At 40.1% G+C, this 19,497-nt stretch overlaps 1 protein-coding gene across 10 annotated transcripts in view; it reads right to left on the bottom strand.

The window, feature by feature from the left end:
• PKP4 (plakophilin 4) overlaps positions 1-19,497 on the bottom strand; it is a 247,115-nt gene that overhangs the window by 27,997 nt on the left and 199,621 nt on the right. For all 10 annotated transcript variants that reach the window (XM_047721819.1, XM_047721815.1, XM_047721821.1 and 7 more), the window contains 2 exons: positions 14,036-14,168; positions 12,712-12,925 (listed from right to left, as the gene is read on the bottom strand). In XM_047721819.1, coding sequence (XP_047577775.1) covers positions 12,712-12,925; positions 14,036-14,168 — 347 coding nt within the window. The remainder of the gene's footprint in view (positions 1-12,711; positions 12,926-14,035; positions 14,169-19,497) is intronic.

Raw genomic sequence — 19,497 nt, 5'->3', positions numbered from 1 at the left:
GTGCCTGGTTGCTCTCCTCTTACCCTTGGCTTTGACTTCTGGACCTGGCGGTATGGTCTTACCCTTGTTTCTCAAGGTCTTTCCCCCTTTTCTTGCTCCTACCTTTTGGGGTGGGTTAGCTCACCATCACCAGAGGACCTTAGCCTCGGCAGTGGTTCATCTAGCTAGGCTCCAAATGGGAGGGAGGTAGACAATTTGTGATCAGTAAAAGTAAAGACCTTGATTTGTCTCTGAAAGCTTGTTCTGTCGACCATTATAGACCTCTGCTTCTATAATTATCACGTGGCAAACAAGAGATGGGTTCTAGCCAAGAGTGCAGCATACACTGAGGGTGCTTCTGAGATGAACTTCAGTTCCTCAGGTGGGGCTATTTCTCTCTGCATTCTGACAAAATTGGCCAGAAGTTTCTATATAAAATGGTTTTAATCTAGGGAGGTTGTGCTACCTATTTTCTGGAGGTTTCACTGGACTCTCTCAGGGGTAGCCGTGTGAGGTGTTGGGAGAGAATTGGCAGCAGGCTGCCAGGTCCCCACCCCAACTCACCCAGAGTGGCTCCACACTCATCTGTTCTCAGGACAGGGCCACACTGTATGTTTCTGTTGGAAACAGGGTTTCATGTGTAAAAGACACTTGAAAAGCATTGTTTCAGGGGAAAGGTATCAGAGGACTGATGACCAAGGGAGAGACCTGGGAGCTAAGGATGAAAAACAAGTCCCTGGAGGTTTATTTTGATGCAAAGACGGGGGAAGGTAGAGAAGATGGAAGAAAGAGTGGGTTGAGACACAGAAGGGGGGGGGGGGGTGATAAAGGCTGCCATGAATGGGGCTTTAGCACTTCTACCGGGGCCTGCTGGGGCCGAGCCAGCCACAGGCAGCACGTAGCCCAGACACTGCTGGTGAGGAGGTCATCTCCTAAACTTCTCTGACAATTTTATAACATATTTTCAGATTCTTCACTTCACAGAATTCAACACATGGGGGAGGGCACCATTTTCTAATAGGCTACGTTGTACTTCACAGAAGAAATGTATAAAACTTAACTGTAAGGCAAGGCTTATGAAAAGGAAAGCCTATTACATTATAGGGTTTAAGTATAAAATTAGATATATGGCTACAGAAAATGAAACAGGGTGAGTCACAGACTTCAGGTGAAAACATGACTAAGAAAAGGGGTGGTGCTTTAGCACGATGGATCTAGGAGTTGATGGCTAGAAATTTTCTGATCATTGGTAGAAAATCTTGTTTTTCATGGTTCCTGCCTCCCCTCCTGACTCCTGCTAACACCTACTTTTGGGAAGAGGGTATTTCCCAGATTTGTGGATTTCCCTGCCTTTCTGTGCACGTACCAGAATTTTGTCCTCCTCTTTCTTTTATCACGTATTTAGAATGACCAGTGGAATTATGTCATTCTATAGTTTACTATTAGCCTTTATCTACATGGGATTGAACAGCATAAATGCTCATAAATCAATATAAACACAGTAACATGATCATTTACTGTGATTTTACTATGTGCCAGGCATTGTGTGCTTTACATATAGAATCAAGCTGCACAAAATGAATTAACTTGCCATTTAATTATTTTGTGGGATTGAAATATTCTGCATGTTGACTTTTTAAAGGATGGGTATTTGTTTTTCTAAATTTAATTTTAATTACATTAGGCAAGTATAGTGAGGAACAATTCTACCATGATCCATTCTTTTACATGTGTTGTTACACATATGCAGCACACAATAGGTGCTCACAAATATTTGTTGGTGCGTCCAACTTAATAGCATGCGTTTATTTTTGATTTATCCTTTTATTTCCTTTCTGTCAGACTTAGCTCATAATTATTACCTGACTTCCTTAAGCTGAGTATTCAGCAGTGTCTTAAGGTTTATAACTACAGGGAGAAGTCAGAAGAAAATCCTGGATCTTTAAAGGAATTTGCCAGCATAGTTTTGCTCGCCTTTCCTATGAAGACTAAAAGACATGGTCATTGAAATCACCATCTTAGCACTGAGGATAGAAGAATTCTGTTTCTGTTACATCTCTAGAACATTTCCAGAAGTTAAGAGTTACACAGTAGCAGGCCAGAATCCTAACCCCTCAAAAGTGCAATAAAGAAAAAGATTGGTGTTGCCCAATTATAAAATGTTAAATTGTTTGAAAATATGTAACCCTTCGGTACACAAGGTGACTGTGTTATCTTTTGGTCAGGTGAGATGACTTACTGATTGTAAAACCAGTCTACTATATAAAAGTCTACTACAGGTTTTCTGTAACCTCAAAAAATGTTCAAAATTATTCTTGACCACAAAAAAGGGAATGATTCTATTTTTGCTAAGTCTGCAGCATTCAGAGGACCCATACCAAGGCAAGCGTAATGATTTACACTGAGTTACATTATCCCTCTAATCCTGCACTTCACCATGTAACACACAGAGCTACAGTACTGGGTGTGGATTTAAACCAGCCACTTCAAATATCAGAGACATTGATTTTTCTCTTCCCCACCTTCTATTTCAAAAACAAGATTATGGAAAGCCTAAACAACCAGTTCTGAGCAACCAATATTGGATGAAGAAGGTTCAATTAAACTTAAAAGCTTTAGCTATGGAATGATTAATTTGACTGATCTATTCAAAGTAAAAAGCACCATTCTTAGACCAGCTAATAATACCTGTGTATACTCTACCTCACTACAGTAGTAATAAAACAATGTTCTCCCCACTTAGTCTGTCTAGGCCTTCATTTAATGGGTCAGGAAGAATGCTGCTAGAGCAGTAAGTAATGAACTGTAAATGCACCAACTCCCAGATGTGGCGAGACTGTTGAGAAAACAGAGAGCCATAGGATTAGCGTCCTTAATAACATGATAAACCTCCAGCGGCTACATCCTCATGCAAAGTTTGCTTCAAAAATATTTAGCAGCATACTCCATTATCCCCCGGTTTCTAAAGAGAAAGTTACAAATAAACTATAATTTGGTTTAGGAAGCTTGAGGTTTTAATTTAAGGCAATTAGCTATTTGTTGTGAGGACTAAGAATATACACATACAAACTAATTCAGAAAATATTAGAGCATTTCATGCATATTACTCTAGAAAAAGCTGTTTCTTCTCTACCGCAGGAAAAAGTACATGCAATTATGAGTAACCAATAATTGCAATGAAATACTTCCATGAAAGATGAAAGTTCATTTCCCCCACAAAAAATGAATAAAGTAGTTAAAATACTACTTCACATAAATCCTACACTGCAGAATTTTGAAAGAGCTTGTATTTAAAAATAGCTTTATAGCTATTCTAACAACTAACTGATAATTTTATAGTCATGTTAGAAACTGATCTTACTGATTAATTAAAGTAATAGCCCTATTTGAAAAACGTGTTTCTTAATGGACATTAAAAACCAACCAAACAATATCTGGAAAATATTATTTCTCTGGTAGCAGAAATATGTAACAGCTTACACAATTGCTTTCTGTTATGAAAGAAATCTAAAAGCATGAATTTTTACATAACATTCAATTCATGTCCAGTGTCCTAATTATAAAAAGCCCCCCCTCCCAAAGGCCAAAAAAACTAGTGTACTTCTGGACATGTTCCTGCATTTTCTTCCACAAGTAAGCCTTATTCTGTCAGTCCTGCTCTTTCACAAGATGTCCATGAGGTAAAGAGAACTACCCAAGCCTTAGTGGGGAGGACAGTATTAGATCAGAGAACAGAGGATGAGGTCCCACTATTCTGGCACAGAGTGAACATCATGACAGGTCACTCTCATGTCTCTGCTTCAGCTCTGATACACGCGCTCATCCTCTGCCCCCCCACCCCCGCACCCTCCCCCACCGCCGCCCCGCCATCTGTGTGTGCTCCTTGGAACACAATGGTGTTGGGATACCCACCTTGCAAATACTCTTGGTTAAGTCGGGATACAAATATTAGGCTAACAGTGAAAATATAAAACCTCAAGGCTTCAGATTGCCTATGAAGGTCCAAGTCTGTGTGCATCTTGCAAACTCAGTCTGTGGATAACAAGGCAGGAATGTGGGCTTCTGAAGCTAGGGCCGCTGCCTGTTCTGAGCGTGTGCTTCCGTTATTATCCCCCTAGACGATCTTTTGCTGAAACACTTATGATCTAGCAAATACACCTCTCCATTTCTGCTCACTGAAGCTGCCCCTGAAGCTCTCGCCTAACCCCTTAGGTTTTTTTTTTTTGTTTTGTTTTGTTTTGTTTTTAAATCAACCTCTGAGGCTTTCTGTTGGGAAGACAGTAATGTCAAGATTCGATGGCTACTACATCTGGTCCCAGTATGGCCTCCTATGTCCCTGTTCATGAAGGCTGTGCAGCTCAGGCCTTTCGCATGCATGTTACTAATACCCAAGAATGGTATAGATCTGTGCCGCCCAACAGAGGAACTATGGGCCGGATGCGGCTAGTCCAAATTGAGACAGGCTAGAAACGTCTATATAGTGGAGCATGAAGACTTCGTATGAAAGAGATGCATGTAAAACCTCATATTAATAATTTTATATGGCTTATAAATTATTTTAGAAGAATTGGGTTAAATAAACTACATTTTTAAAGTAAATAATACCTGTTCCTCTTTACTTTTGCATGTTCAGAATTACATGTGCCCTACATTATACGTCTGTTGGGAAGTGCTGGGAGAGATACTTGTTCACTTCACGCCAACATCTAAGGGAGACCTGTAGGACCCCCCTGCTCTCAGAGGCCTTGCCACAAGCAGTTACAACCCACAGCAGCCATCACAAAGCATGCAAGAGCCGGAGGAGCAACAGGCACAGCTCGCATGTCATCTGTGCTAGGCACTCCACACCCATCGTCAGGCCAAGCAACAGGTACTGGGCTTATCACTGGGAGAGCTGGTACTGGCAGGGGTGATTTGCCTGGGGCCACAGAGCTGGGAGGAACAAGTCAATCTCATCCCAAAGCTCAGTCACTTCCAACAGCATGCTGCTTCTCCCTGGCTGTTCTTCTGCACGTAGGAACCTGTCTGGTAGGATTGGGCACCACCACACCTGAGCTGGAGTGTGAAGGGCCAAGGCCAGAGAGAAGCACTGGGGTGGGGGAAACCCTTCCAGGTGGGCTGCAGCCCAGGGGGAGGGGCAGGAGTTGGGGAGCTGTGAGGCTTGGGCTGGCCTAGAAGGGAAGGACAGGGGCTACAGACATGAACAGCGAAGTGGAGAGGTGTAGAAGGGAGGGACAGGTTTGATCCCAGGGGTGATGGGGGTGCTTATGGACCAGGAGCGGCAGAGCCTATGTTCCAGGAAGGAGTTTAGGGGGAATGTGATGAGGATGATGAGATGGGAAGGCAAAGAGGAAGGGTGAATGCTTGTGCTGACAGTTTGGAGCCTGATGCAAGGTGAGGGTAGCCTCCAAGCTGAGCCCCAGCTTGGCATCTGTGTGAGGATCTGGAACTGTAATGGGAAGGAGGAAATCGAGGGGCAGTAGGAAGAGCTCACTACAGTGAAAAATGCCTACGATTTATGGCTTCAGGCAAATCACTCAAGCTTTCCACCAGGACTGGAATGCTGTGAACAAATTATGAAACGAATGGAACTGAAATAATGGGAAAGCAATTATTATGAGAGTGGAACAGAAGTACTGTCTGTAATCATAGAAAAGGCTTTCTTCCTCTGGCTAAATGCTGAGGACACAACACTCCTGGTGGTGTCTAATAGCTCCCAGGCTTCCTCTGAAGCTCCCATCTCAGCAGGGGTTGGCTGAACCATGTGCAGTGACTCCTGGTAGAACATGCCATCATGGATTCTCATGGCTTCCTTCTTCCTGCCCTGCTGCCAGGCTAGGCCTACTTGCTGTCCTCCCTGCAGGCTGGCACAACTGCCCCGAGGGCTGGGTCCCACAGGGAGGCCTGGCCTTGGTCGCCTGCATGCTTCCTGTGGTTCCCCGCACACAGCTATGGCATCCTCCCTGTCAGGCACGGAAAAGTTCCCTTGGGCCCAACTATGAGCACAGTGGTCACCACATCTGGTTTCAGCAGCAGGAGTGAGAAGGCGCTTAGGTGGAAGGAATCTTCCCTGGAGGGGGCAGTGGGGAGCCCATGGCCTGGGCTAGCTGCAGAGGCTGCACACAGTGGGGCTTTAGCCTACATATTCAATTTGAAGGAGATTGCTCCTGCTGTTAAAGTTTTCCCCTGCTGAAGGACACGAGTGATAGATCTTTAAAATCTTTAAAGAACAGAAGGGTTAGCCTGCGTTTCTGTGATTTTTCAGGTACAAAGGTGGATCACAGCATCTTTGAAAAGATCTGTCAATTTCTAGAGATCCGTTTACAGACTCACATTTACATTTTAACATACTCTTCTTTTATTTCAGGTCATTTTGCATCTTCATGGGTGGGTTGAGAGGATCAACTACATAATGTAGTTATGGAGTCCTCCAGACCCTGGAAAGGCATTTCTGCTGAAAATAAATCAGCAATTCAGAATTGCTGACTGTAAGGGATATAAATGCCCGTAAGGGATGTAAAAGATGGCTCTTTCTGTCGGGGGAGTTTGTAAAAGCGAATGGGGTCACACACGGGGAAATATTCCCGAGAGAATCACAGTGATGGCGAGGTGGCAGGGAGAGCAGTGACCTGGCCACCCTGGTTGTTCTTCAGGTTACTTCAGCCTCTGGCACAGAATTAGGTCATTTACTATCCTAGAGATGTGCCTGAGAAAAAGTCACTGAAGTTATGTGTTCCATAGCTAACTTTGAAGGGTTCCAGGAATGTGCTTCTTCATGGGCACGAAATCACTGACCTAGCTGTCTGGTGCCAGCAGAAGCCTAGAGGCAAATGTACCTCCAGTACTAAGCCATGAGAAGTTCTACGGACTCAGAAACTGCGAAGTACTCGAGAGGCCTGGGCTGGCGTCTCTTGGGCGTCTTCTTTTTAGATTTTTGTCATATGCCTTCATCTTTCTCAGATATACTGATGGTCTGATCTCCCGAGGGAGTGTGTCACTGTGGGGCCTCTCTTGTGCTTAGAAATTCTGTTTTGACCAACAGCTGACCACCTGGGTTCTGTAGGGACCCCGAGACCCCCCACTTGACTGCCTCATTTTCCTTGGCATTTAGAAGCCTACACATAAAATAGGAGGTCATATTCTACTTACAAGGTTGAATCTTTTCATACTTCAATCTGTCATACTATAAATATTGAAATATTCACTAAAATAAATAGACTAAAATCACATTTCATGTTTTCTAAGCAACCTGACACTCTCTGATTATACCCACTGGTTTGATGTGACCGTGCTAGTGGCCAAATTCAAACACATTTCTCTACATTCTCGGGCGAAATTCAGAAAGTAAAAGTTTTTTCTTTCCTTTTTGGTGGTAATTTGAAAGAATTAAGGGAGATAACACTTGAAAATGGGCTGGTACACCCCCAGATTCTGCCCCTGCTCAGCACTTTTCAGTGGCCCAGGGAAGGGACAGGGAGGAGGCAGAGCAAGAGGCAGGGAAGGACATGCTCTGGCCTACGTGACAAGAACCCAGCCACGACTCAATCATTCTGGACCCCAGTTTCTCATCTGCAACATAGGGGGGAAGAATAGAAGATTTTTTTAAGGCCCTTTCCAGTTCAAAGTTCTGTGACTCTGCATTAGGAGTCGTCCCATTTATAAGACACCATTTTGTCTTGTTACCAATTAAACTTCTTTGTCATTTTATTTCTTATTAACCAATTTTTATGGTTTGAAATGTTCAGTAAATAAGAAAGCACAGGATCCTGTTTTTTCTGTTTTTTTTTTTTTTAATTTTATTTTTTATAAACATATATTTTTATCCCCAGGGGTCTGTTTTTTCTGTTTTATAAAGTGGGGCATGTAGTTAAGGATCCCACTGATGCTGGCTGGGAATTGGGAAGAGGTATTGCTAGATTTCTGGAAATTCCCCATGTAACACCTGATGGCTCTAGTGGTCCACGAAAAGCAGGAGAGAAATAGGCTAACTCCTCTCTGGACCAAAGAAGAAATGGCTTTTTTGAAGGCATAATAATTAGACCAAGGGGACATGTTTAGTAAATTATTTCATCCCGTAATGGCACTTAACAGTCCAAATGGCTGAATGCATGTCCACTAAGCTCCTGTTCTTTATAGAAGATCCTACTGTTTGCTCAACTTTAGCCTGGCCCATCTACCCTTCCTTAGTGCAGGGCTATCATTTTCCTCTTAATTTATTACCTAATTAGAAACATGGCACTAATGATTGGTGAGGGAGTAAACCTTATTTCATGTTCTGCATAGTGTCTGAAATCTACTGCTAGCATCCAAAAATTTTTAAATAAACTGTGGAAATATTTTACTTAGCCATATGGATGAAAAATCACTTGCTAAATTGGAAAGAATGTGAATATAGCAGTCATTTAAACAAACTCAATTATTATTCAGGAACAAAGGCTACTTTTTGATATTTAACACTAGTGTTAATAGGGATAATAGAAGTGTGGTAGTTTTAGGACATCTGGTATGTTAAAACGTAGGCTTCTGGATTCTGTGCACTATCAGTTTCGATAGCTTCTAAAAAATGATGCTTTCAGGATGCTCAATAACTCGAAACTCATATTTCCTGGCTTAGAAACACTATTTAATTATCTTGAGCAAATGAGTTCTACATATCTTTTCTAGTGACAAGATGTTCCCACTTTCCACCCATAGTGTGTGGCCTAGAAGACATTCATTTTATAACCCGACTGGGAACAACCATACTTCATGTAGCTTTCAAGTTTAAGCACAATAAAGGCAAAAAGTGTCTTTGTGATTATATATATATTAAAAAAAAAAAAAAAACCCAAAACCAAAAGACCCACTCCAAGCACCCATATAAGTTAGCAATTACTAAAAAAAAAGCTCATCAGGTTTCAACCTGGAAAATGTTGAACACAATTAAGAAAATACAAGAATCCTGTTACATTATTAGAGGACCATTTTAATTAACAATGACAGCCATACTGTCTTGAGAAAATACACCTCGGAAAAAGCATTTTTCCTTGCCAATAAAGATGTGGTCCAAAATGCAGGTGCTGGGCATTTATTATATTCCAAGCAAAGGTGATGTATCTTTTTAAAACAACAGATAAAATTTCTTCATTTATGTACATTAAAATGCCAAACTGAAACAAAGGGGACCAGAAAAAAATATGTCTTTGGACTAATAACTAGGTGGAATTACTTACTACTAAAAATAAAATAGTTTCAAAGGGGATAGTAATTTTTTCAGAAAACACAATATTTTGGACATACAGCAGTTCATTGTGCTTTAACAATGCACGATACTAAACTGACTATAATCCCCACTAAGGAACTCTTACACCACACCTGCGAAGGGCAAGCATTGTGCAAGGCTGGCCAGGGCCAGAGTGATTTGTGGAAACACTGCAGAACATTGAAGTTTGGAAGAATAACGTTCTGTTTTCAAAGAGGATTTCACAGGAGATGGGCAGCTCATATGGCCTGCCGAGTGATGTGGTCACATAGCACTCAGCTGCCCATGTTTGGAGCAGACATGTTTTAATGAGAATGGTCTGGAGTGGGACACACTTTCCAGGTTAGGAGAGATCTGGGATGCTGTATTTAGGGCCTACTGTTCTTGTCTGCTAGGGCTGTTCCTCAAATGAGCTCCTGAGGGCCCATCTTTCTTGCCTTCTCAAGCCATACTTAATGTCTTCTTGTTGCTCTTTGGATAACATGCTACTCAGTCTTAACCCCACAGAGCCGTGGGTTCTCTGTCCCTGTGGGCCCAAGCACATCATGGGTGGCTACTTTACTTGGAAGCTGTACAAGGGATACATGCATTGGATAGCTGAAGGGACAGAATTTATTTTGAGGTCCCCTCCAACCCTGTGATTCTATGGTTCAAAGATGGCTTATGAGTATTTCACTTGAGGAAAGAGTTAATGAAAGAGTACAAGGGTGTCTTGATATTGTCATGCTTTCAGACACTTCAGGGACTACTTATTTTTAAAAAAATTACCGAACAGCATTTAAAGGTGGTACCACTAAATTCTGGAACTGAAAAATGTGAACATATAATTTTTCTTGTCTTCATAAATCTTGGTCTATAAATACATGCATGCATGCAACACACACACACATAACTATGCTAGATTTATATTATGACTTTGTAGTTTCATATTAGCTGAATAATGTTTATATACAAATCAAACTCAGGCTGATATTTAGCATTTTGGAGCTGGAAATTCACTTCTGAAGTCCTCTGGTCCAACTCCTTTATATAAATCAACTGAGTCAAGTGTTCACAAATTGACCACTCCCATTCCAAAGCAAAGACAACTTTTGAAGAGAATCTTTTGTAAGCAATCAGCTCTTCTATCAGTATAAATTATGAGGAGTAAAAGTACAGAGTTTAAAGGCAATTCCTAATTTTCCCTCTCCTACAAGTATGGACAAAAAATATTTCTTAAAGCCTAAAGCCAACTGGCAGTTGTTTAAAAAGAAAAAAAAAAAAATCAGAGGTTGTTGCTAGTTTTACATTGAAAGCAATATAATCTACTGGCGAAATAGACCTTTTTGAATTAATAAACACTCATATCCTCCTTTCAAGGCTAGGGCCCATGTATGAAAACATCTTGTGTTCTCAGCAGCTAATACTGCACCCACACAGAAATAGTGGAACATGGAGGGAAGCCTAAAGTAGCACTTAGAGCTAGAGTACGCGCCAGGTGAATTAGTACCTAAAAGCTCTTAGTAGTAAAGTCTGGCTCTCTACTTCAAATAAATCGGATTTACTCTCAAATGAAAAAAATCACCAAATTTTCATGTACTTGCTTCTTGTTTATCACTAAATCCCACAAATTCCTTGAGTTTGGCTCAGGACAGGTACTGTAACCATTTCACCCAAGGATAAAGCCTCAGAAACAAAAATCCAGCAAAGACTTATTCCTGCTGTGACAAATTATGACAGAAGAGAAAAAAAAAAAACCTGTATATTTATCGTGACTAGTTAATCAAAAGAGAACCAAATCTGAGTAGAAGCTGTGCTTCTAACATCAGGATATCCGCGGATCACCACTGATCTTGCAGGGAGCCCACACAGGTTAGTCTGCCGGCTCACTAGCTGCCCCGGTATTACAGGGAGAAAGTATCTAGACAATTCCCAGGAAGGTCGCAGTGATGGAGAAGAAAGCACTCATATGCTTCAAACATGCTGTCTCCTCTAAACCTCCCTAACAGAGAACTTAATGCTAATTTTGGGGCATAATCACAGTGATTGTGTTGACTTCTAGAATGGTTATATCTATATTCCTCCTTTTCCCTTAATTCTATTTAGTTTGTCTTAATTTTCATTTTATACACATATGCCATATACATGTAAGTGTAAATAATTTATTTTTTGGTGTGAGAGGGTTTGATGCGCCCAAAACATTTGAAAAAGAAAACGTACCAATAAATCAATATGCAATTTAGATGTGTTGAAACAGTAATATTCAAACTACATTAAGGCAGGCAGTTCATTCCAGAGTTTAGGATTATACATAAAGTGTATTCTACTTTTATTATGTAAATTTCATACCAACATTATTTGGAGTACAGGGTACTGTATTTTCAACATTTTAATACCTTGTAAGAAAGCTGATTCCCCTTAAATATTAGATTCATGATGGTTTGCTACCTTCCCAAGTGTTACTGAGTTACATCTGACAGAACCTACAGCTCTAACTTCATAGTGGAAGCGAGTGGAGAATGGGATTCATTTTTTTAAAAAACGTTGTTAGAAAATTTTAAATTAAGTATCTCGAGCATGAACAATAGCATAGCAAATATAAAACACCCAGGTAACTACTATCTAGTTTTGTTAAATAATATTTTGTCTTATTTGTTTCAGGTTTTTCTTTTTAAAGAAACAGAGCTGGATGATACCCCCCAACCCCATTTTTCTCTACCTGCAACCCCAGAGGCAGCTACTATCCTTAACCTAGCTTCTGTCCTTCCAATGAAAAATTTTAACTGTAATGCACGTGTATATACCAAAAACTAATGTATAGACTCAACCTGCATATTAGAGACTTTACACCAACAGTATTATGCTGTGTATATCATTCTGCCAGTATTTCTGGGTGTTTATCTGTGTTGCCACAGATAGCTCAAATGCATGTTTTAACCCTTGTCTATAGTTTTGCTGTGAATGTGCTGCCCTTTATTAAGCAATTTTCCTATTGGTAGATACTCAGCATTTCCCCCTAACTCTCTATTATAAATAATGCTGTCATTAATTTGCCTTGCTGTACAACTGTCCTTTCGTCTGGTTTTTTCTTTCCTCAAGAACCTTTGAACCCCGCTGATAGTGCTGCAACACTCCAGTCTCTCAAGACATAGCTTCATTCACTTCCTCCTGTTCTCTCACTCCCCACACTGGACCACCATGCTCTCGAGGTGAAATGTCTCTCTCACTGTTCCCTCTTCAACTGGCTACCCCTTCTTTCTATCACCAATGCAGTTCAAGGATTACCTCCAGGCTACAGGACTCCCAGACGTCAGGTGCATCTACTTCAAATCAATCCTGCACCATCGGTCGCTGGAAGAATGCACTTAAAGGCCCCAACCGGCCATGCCATGCCTTACAGTTCACCTCCTATCATCTCCTACTGAGAACCCCCAACTTCCTCCCAGTGCCACCATACTTGTCTAGACGGTTTGCAACATTTCCTCCAGGACAAGATCACATTGTTCACCCACCTGTAACAAGCTCCCTTACTTCTGCATCAATAGATTTTCTCAACAGTCGCAACAAGGCAGGTATCCCACCAACATTCTTCATCGCTATTTTATTTTCATCTGTAGACTTGCCAAAAACAAGGTTTCGGAGGGCACCACAAGCATTCTTCTGAACTTCCAAAACTCTGTGGTCCAAAAGGTCAACCAGATGCTTGATTCCCCCTAACTTACACACCTAGAATGAAAAATATTAGGTACCAGGCCTAAGTGACATATGATTAATCAGTGATCAAACGAAGTCTGTTATGGGAAGATTATGGGAAATGGACAACTCCAGATCATTTCAAAAGGCTGCTTTTCATTCTAAATAACACATCTTTTATAAACATTAAGGACACTCTCCAAGATGAAGCTGTTTTTCTGGGTTTGGCTTAAAAAAAGGAAGGGAGAACTAGGTGTATTAATGGCCATGTGTAGCTAGCACAATCCTACTCCAACCTCCTAAACACACAGAGGGATTATGCATACACTTCTGAGGGCAATGAGCAAATACACAAACATAACAAAGCTGTTGAGTAGGATCTGAGGTAACATACAGGAAAGGATTTTTGACTGAAGTCACTTGGTTTCAACTGTTTCTCTAGACTACTCTCCCTAATCTTTCATTTTGTCAATTAGTACATTACATAAATATTTCTGGGCTCTATTTCCTTTATCCACCTTTAGCTCAGTAACTGGTATGTTGTTTTGCACAGTAGGTTGATGAAAAACACTTAGGTTCCATATGCCAGTGCAGGGGGAAAATGCTAAGATGTTAAAAGAAAGAATCTGTATGTCATAGGACACTAATTGATAACCAATGACTCACTATATTTCTATAAATGCCAAAAAACTTTAAAATCTCAAATAAAATATGCACATAGGGTCAGTATTAGTAATGGTTATAAATTCTCTGTTAATGACTTAATTGTATGTTGGAACAGATCTTGACCAGAACCTCGTCAAGTACATGAGCTCACTAGTTTCACATGTGATTTTCATCTAGTAGATTTTTGGAAACTACTCTAAAAATGCAGGTTAAGTTGATTTTTTGCTTTATGTTTTATAAATAAGAAGCTAATGGTGGACACATGATTTGAAAATGCTAACAGCACTCTAAGAGTATAGTATACTCATCCTGGTTTCTCCTGAGAAATACTGCAGTGCGTGGCTAAGAAGTAACAGGGTAGCTGATACCAAAATATCCCTTTGAAAGGGCCTCGGAACTGCATCTGGTAATTTCTAAAGCACACAAACATGTGACTGATCCATGGAAGGGGGGCCTGCCTGGCGCTGGGGGCTGTACCTCCATTTTCACTTTGTTGTCGCCGAAGCACAGGTGCTGCAGGTAGGCGGCCGCGTTCGCCTGCACTGATGGGAACTGGTGCTGCAGCATGTGGATGACTTCGGGCAACTCGGGGTCACGCCAGGCAAACTCCCTGTGCGAGAAAAACACGGCTTCAAAAAAGGAAGGACCATGCCTTAACGAGGCACTCGAGGAAGCACTTGTCAGGAGAATAAAAGCTTGGCTGAGGCCAGAACTGGAAGTTACAGGACTCCTAAAATAGGAGAAGTATAAGTAACCCTCCCCCCGCATCAACATGTGCAGAGGCCCAGATGCTTCTGATCTTAAAGAAATCACGATAAATGGATGCGCAGAAAGAGATTCAAGAGAACAAAGGAAGTTCTTAATATGAAAAACTTCTCCATTCTCCTTTTCCTCTGCGATTCTAATTTTATGCCCTTCTTCCTGTGTCAGAAATTTGCTGGTGCAAGGCTCAGGCGAACAGGAGCACTTTAGTCAGGTGAGAAGTCATGCCTGAGCAGAGAGAGAAAGGCTGGTGGGAACAGGGCAGATCTGGTGTCAGCCTGGAATCCGCAAATAACATGCACCTGAGGGGTCTTATTTATTTATTTTTTTAAAAGACTTTTAATTTTATTTATTTGACGGAGAGAGAGAGAGAGATCACAAGTAGGCAGAGAGGCAGGCAGGGGGGGAGGGGGGAAGCAGGCTCCCTGCTGAGCAGAAAGCCCAATGTGGGGCTCGATCTCAAGACCCTGAGATCACGAACTGAGCCGAAGGCAGAGGCTTAACCCACTGAGCCACCCAGGCGCCCCTGAGGGTTCTTAAGAAACTCAATATTTATGGTTGCTCTAGATTATAAGATAGAAACATAGAAAATTATTTAAAAAATTTAATCAATAATTCTATACCCAGAAAAAAAATACTGTTGACATTTCCAGCTGGTCTTTTTTTTTTTCTACCATGTGTGCAAATGTGCATGTGGGTCTACAGAACTGTTTTCAATAATTAATTTCTGAATAATTGAAATATTTTTATTGAAATATTTAATTGAAATATATAATTGAAATAATTTTTGAATAATTGAAAATTTCAATAATTTAAAATTAATTTTCAAGAATTTTTCAATAATTAAATAGCACTTAGTTCATGAGTACTTATTCTGGGCACTTTATTTGTATTAATTCATTGATTCTTATTGTAACTACTTAGATATGGAGGTTGAGACAGAGAGGCTAACAACTTGTCTTAAGTTACTCAGCTTGTCAACAGTAGAGCAGTCTGCTTTCAGAGTTTGTGTTAGCAACCCCTATGCTATCCCAACTTCTTGTATAATGAGTATATGATCATACTAAGCTCATATACTCTTACACTCTGCCTTTTCAGGTAATATCACATTGTTAGTATTTTCTGATGTCAACGGACTGGCTCACTGTTTGGGATCCTTGTTAAATCTGAATATATGCTTATATCATATGAAGACCAACTTCTTAGAAATGGTTCACAAAACAACAAATTTGCAGACTTTGACTACAGAATGAACTATTACCAAAAAATGGATACTGAATAAACATTAAACCTTTAAATTAGCAACCTAGTGATACTTCTATTGTGCAGTTTATAAAGGCCTAGAGTCTCTCTTGGTCTGGGAAGGCTCCATGCATTCACTTGCTTGTCCAATGCAAAGGGGTAATCTACCCTTGCACAGACAGACATACCCATTCAAATGAATAGTGCATCCTTTCTATGCTGCAGGTGCCACAGCAGGCGCTAGAAAGATACAAGCATTCCTTTCATATACAGAGTCTTATATGCCCAACTAAAAAGTTTACTCTTAATATCAGTAACAGGAGTTATTCTTTATTGATTATTTATTGATGGTTATTATTTACTGATGGCATAAACTTTATATGCATTACCTCATTTACCATGACTTGCCCCATGAAGTAGGCACTATTAAATGTTATTTAATAGAGACAAGTAACAGGGATTAGTAATTAAGTGATCGGAGTGTGTGAAACCCAGGTAGTCCATATGTTTCCCCTTCACATAAGGAACAGAAGGCAGAGGTTTTGAGGCAGAAGAGTGAGACAAGGCAACATTTATAAGGTCACATTTAGAAGGAAGATAACTCTGGTGGCCAAGTAGAGAATGTAACAGAATCAGAAAATACTGGTGACAAGACTATCCACTATTTGCTCAAAACAAAATAGAGCCATCCTTGACTTCTCTCTTTCCTAAATCCTTCTTATCCAACCTATCAGCAAGCTTTGTTGACTATCTCTATAATATTTCATATAAACCCAACCCACCCATTCTCTCCATCTTGTCTGGCCCATCTAACCATCTTCTATGTGCTCTCTCTGCTTCAAACAACAACCCCCCAAGCCATCTACTCTTTGCACAGCAGCCAGATCATTTTCATAAAAGTGAAGCCAAGGGTGAGATGGAGATTTCTGGTTTGGGGGACAGACTGGGTGAGAATATCATTAATAAACAAGAATACCACAAATGCCAAGAGAGGCAGGCTAACACAGCAGAAAAAACACAGAATTTGGAGTTAGACTGCCCACGTTCAAGTTCCCAGGTCTTTTATTTGTGATTTTGAAAACTACTCAATTATTTGGAGTGTTACTTTCCTTACCTGTGTAACAGGAACAATAAAACTATCATCTCTACCTTCCTCTTAGGTTGGCTGTGATGATTAAATTGTGATGATGTATATTAAAATATTTTATGTACTTTGAAATAATATTGATGGATGTTTTATTAATACTCGTCAGCCCTAAAAAAGGAACTATTCTAAATAGGGTAATTTGCTATTATAAATAAATTCCCTTTTATGCACTGTTAACTATATAACTATTTCTGGTCAAAATCTGTCTAAAGTCTATTATGTAAAACTATGCTGTAACTGTTAACAGAGGGCAAGGAGTGTGACTTCATCTTTCCTTGATGACTCACAGTCATTAAACAAATACACATTTTTCTCCTCTTTAAATGGCATAGACGTGGTCAAGATTTCCTGGTATCCTTGGGTAGTATGAGGGCCAGACAATACAAAAGGTGGGCTCCAGCTGGAGATGGGCAATTAGGCTTGGCTGACATCAATTCCAACCCTGGTTTTCAGCAGAATTTTACCCTGAAAAGACTGCTATCAATTCATGGGCTGGTTGGATGGCAGGCTTTGCATCATTAAAACCTAAGCCCAGCACGTGCGGTAATGAGCACTGGGTGTTATATGCAAATAATGAATCGTTGAACACTACAGGAAAAACTAATGATGTACTACTATATGCTGGCTAACTTAACATAAAAAAAATAAATTAAAAAACACAAAGACAACAAAAATACCCCACCTAAGCCAAGACTTCTGTTTTCAGCCATGATAGAGTAACTGGTACTGCACTTTGCCCTTCCACTAAATGTAGGAAGGAAGTGTTTTTAGGTCCTGGACAATGGGTGACACAAGAATTTAATCCTTGAGAGAAGGGAATCGTCACAGCAGCCCCATATTCCCTGGCTTTCTGCCCGAGGGCATTTTTTTGAATCATAACATAGGAAGCTGAGTCCATGAAATAAAGCAATGGACTTAATGAACTGATGGGGAGAGACTAGAATCTGGGGATGCCAAAGTGGTTCTGATTTGTGGGACAGGGTACCGGAGAGAAGGGAACAATGCAGAGGAGATTCATTGGGCCTATAGGAGGGTTACTCACAAGTCTTTAGTTGAGTGCTGGGCTGTACTTGTCCATGACACATGTACAGGTTGGTGCAGTAGCTGTTGGAGGACAGAGCTGAACTTATGCCATGTGATGTTGGACCTCCAGCCCAGTCAGAGAGCAAACCTCATGGAGCACTTTAGGATTTAGTCTCCACAAAGAACTATGCCACAGAGTAGAAGAATACACTAGGAGTAAAACAAACCTGAAATAGACCCATCCTAGAAGAATAAAACCAGTCTTGACAGGATCAAAAGCATCTGTCAGTAATATACTTATCTGCTGCAACCAAACTCAGAACCCTAATAGGAGACAACAGAATCCAGAGTCCCTACAAGGTTATTATGCACCAATAATTAGCATATGATTTAAAATTGCTCCACATAAAAGGAAAATAGGAGAGGCACCTGGGTAGCTCAGTGGGTTAAAGCCTCTGCCTTCGGCTACGGTCATGATCCTGGGGTCCTGGGATCCAGCCCCGTATCAGGCTCTCTGCCTGGCAGGGAGCCTGCTTCCTCCTCTCTCTGCCTACTTGTGATCTCTCTCTGTCAAATAAATAAATAAAATCTTAAAAAAAAAAAAAAGGAAAATAGGAAAATGTAACCCACAAAGATGTAAAAACAAAAGAAAACAAAACAAAAACAAAACACCCAAATAACAGAAACAGACCCAGAGAAAACCCAGATATTGGAATTATCAGAGGAGGACTCTAATGGTCATTATAGATGTGCTCAAAAGAAAAAAAAAAACAAAAAACAAAAAACAACAACAAAACAATACAAAACAAACCAAAAATCAAAAAACAAAGGAAAACATCCATGTAGGGAATGAACAGATGAATGTCTTCTGACACAAGGAAACTATAAAAAAAACCCCACCAAATTCAAATACCTGAAATAAAAAATTCACTACATGGGCTTAGCACAGATTGGGGAGACTATAGAAGAAAAGACAGTAAATTATGAAGACAGATCAATAAAAAATACCAATATGAAGAATATAGAGAAAAAAGATTTTAAAATATAAACAGAACCTTAGTAACCTATAGGATAATGTCAACTTATTCCAGGGGAGAATGACTTTGGGGCAAAAAAGCAATAATGGTTAAAAATGTCCCAGTTTTGGTAAAAATCATCAACCAACATTCAAAAAAATCTCAGTGAAACCCAAGCAGCTTAAATGTAAAAAAGAAAAAACAAAACAAACAAACAAAAAACCCCCACATACCTAGGCCTGTCAGAGTAAAATTGCTGAAAGTCAAAGATAAAGAGAAAGACAATGAGAAGGTATATAGTAAGAATGATGATTTCTCATCAGAAACAATGGAGGTCTGAAGACAATGAATGACATTTTTTTAAAGAACTGAAAGGGAAAACCCATACCTGCCAATCCTGAAATTTATATCTAGTAAAAATATCCTTTAAAAATGAATTAAATAAAAACATTTTCAGATAAGTTAAAGCTAAGAGAATTTGTTGTTGGCAGTCACACAACACAAGAAAGGCTAAAGGAAGGGTTAGGTTGAAGGGAAATGGGTTGAGATGGAAACCTGAATTTACAGTAAGAACATATAAGAAGAGAACTATATGTGGTAAACATGAAGTGAATATCAAGATCACTGTTTCATCTCTTAATTTCTTTAAAAGAGAATTGAATATTTACAGTAAAAATAATAAGGCTATAAGTTTTATTATGGACGTAGATGTAAAATATTTGGCAATATAAAGGTCAAAGGGACAGCGA

This window comes from Lutra lutra, chromosome 3 (assembly GCF_902655055.1).
Source record: "Lutra lutra chromosome 3, mLutLut1.2, whole genome shotgun sequence".
NCBI lineage: Eukaryota > Metazoa > Chordata > Mammalia > Carnivora > Mustelidae > Lutra > Lutra lutra.
Note: the sequence above shows the minus strand (reverse complement) of the source record. Positions and strands in the feature narration are given on the sequence as shown.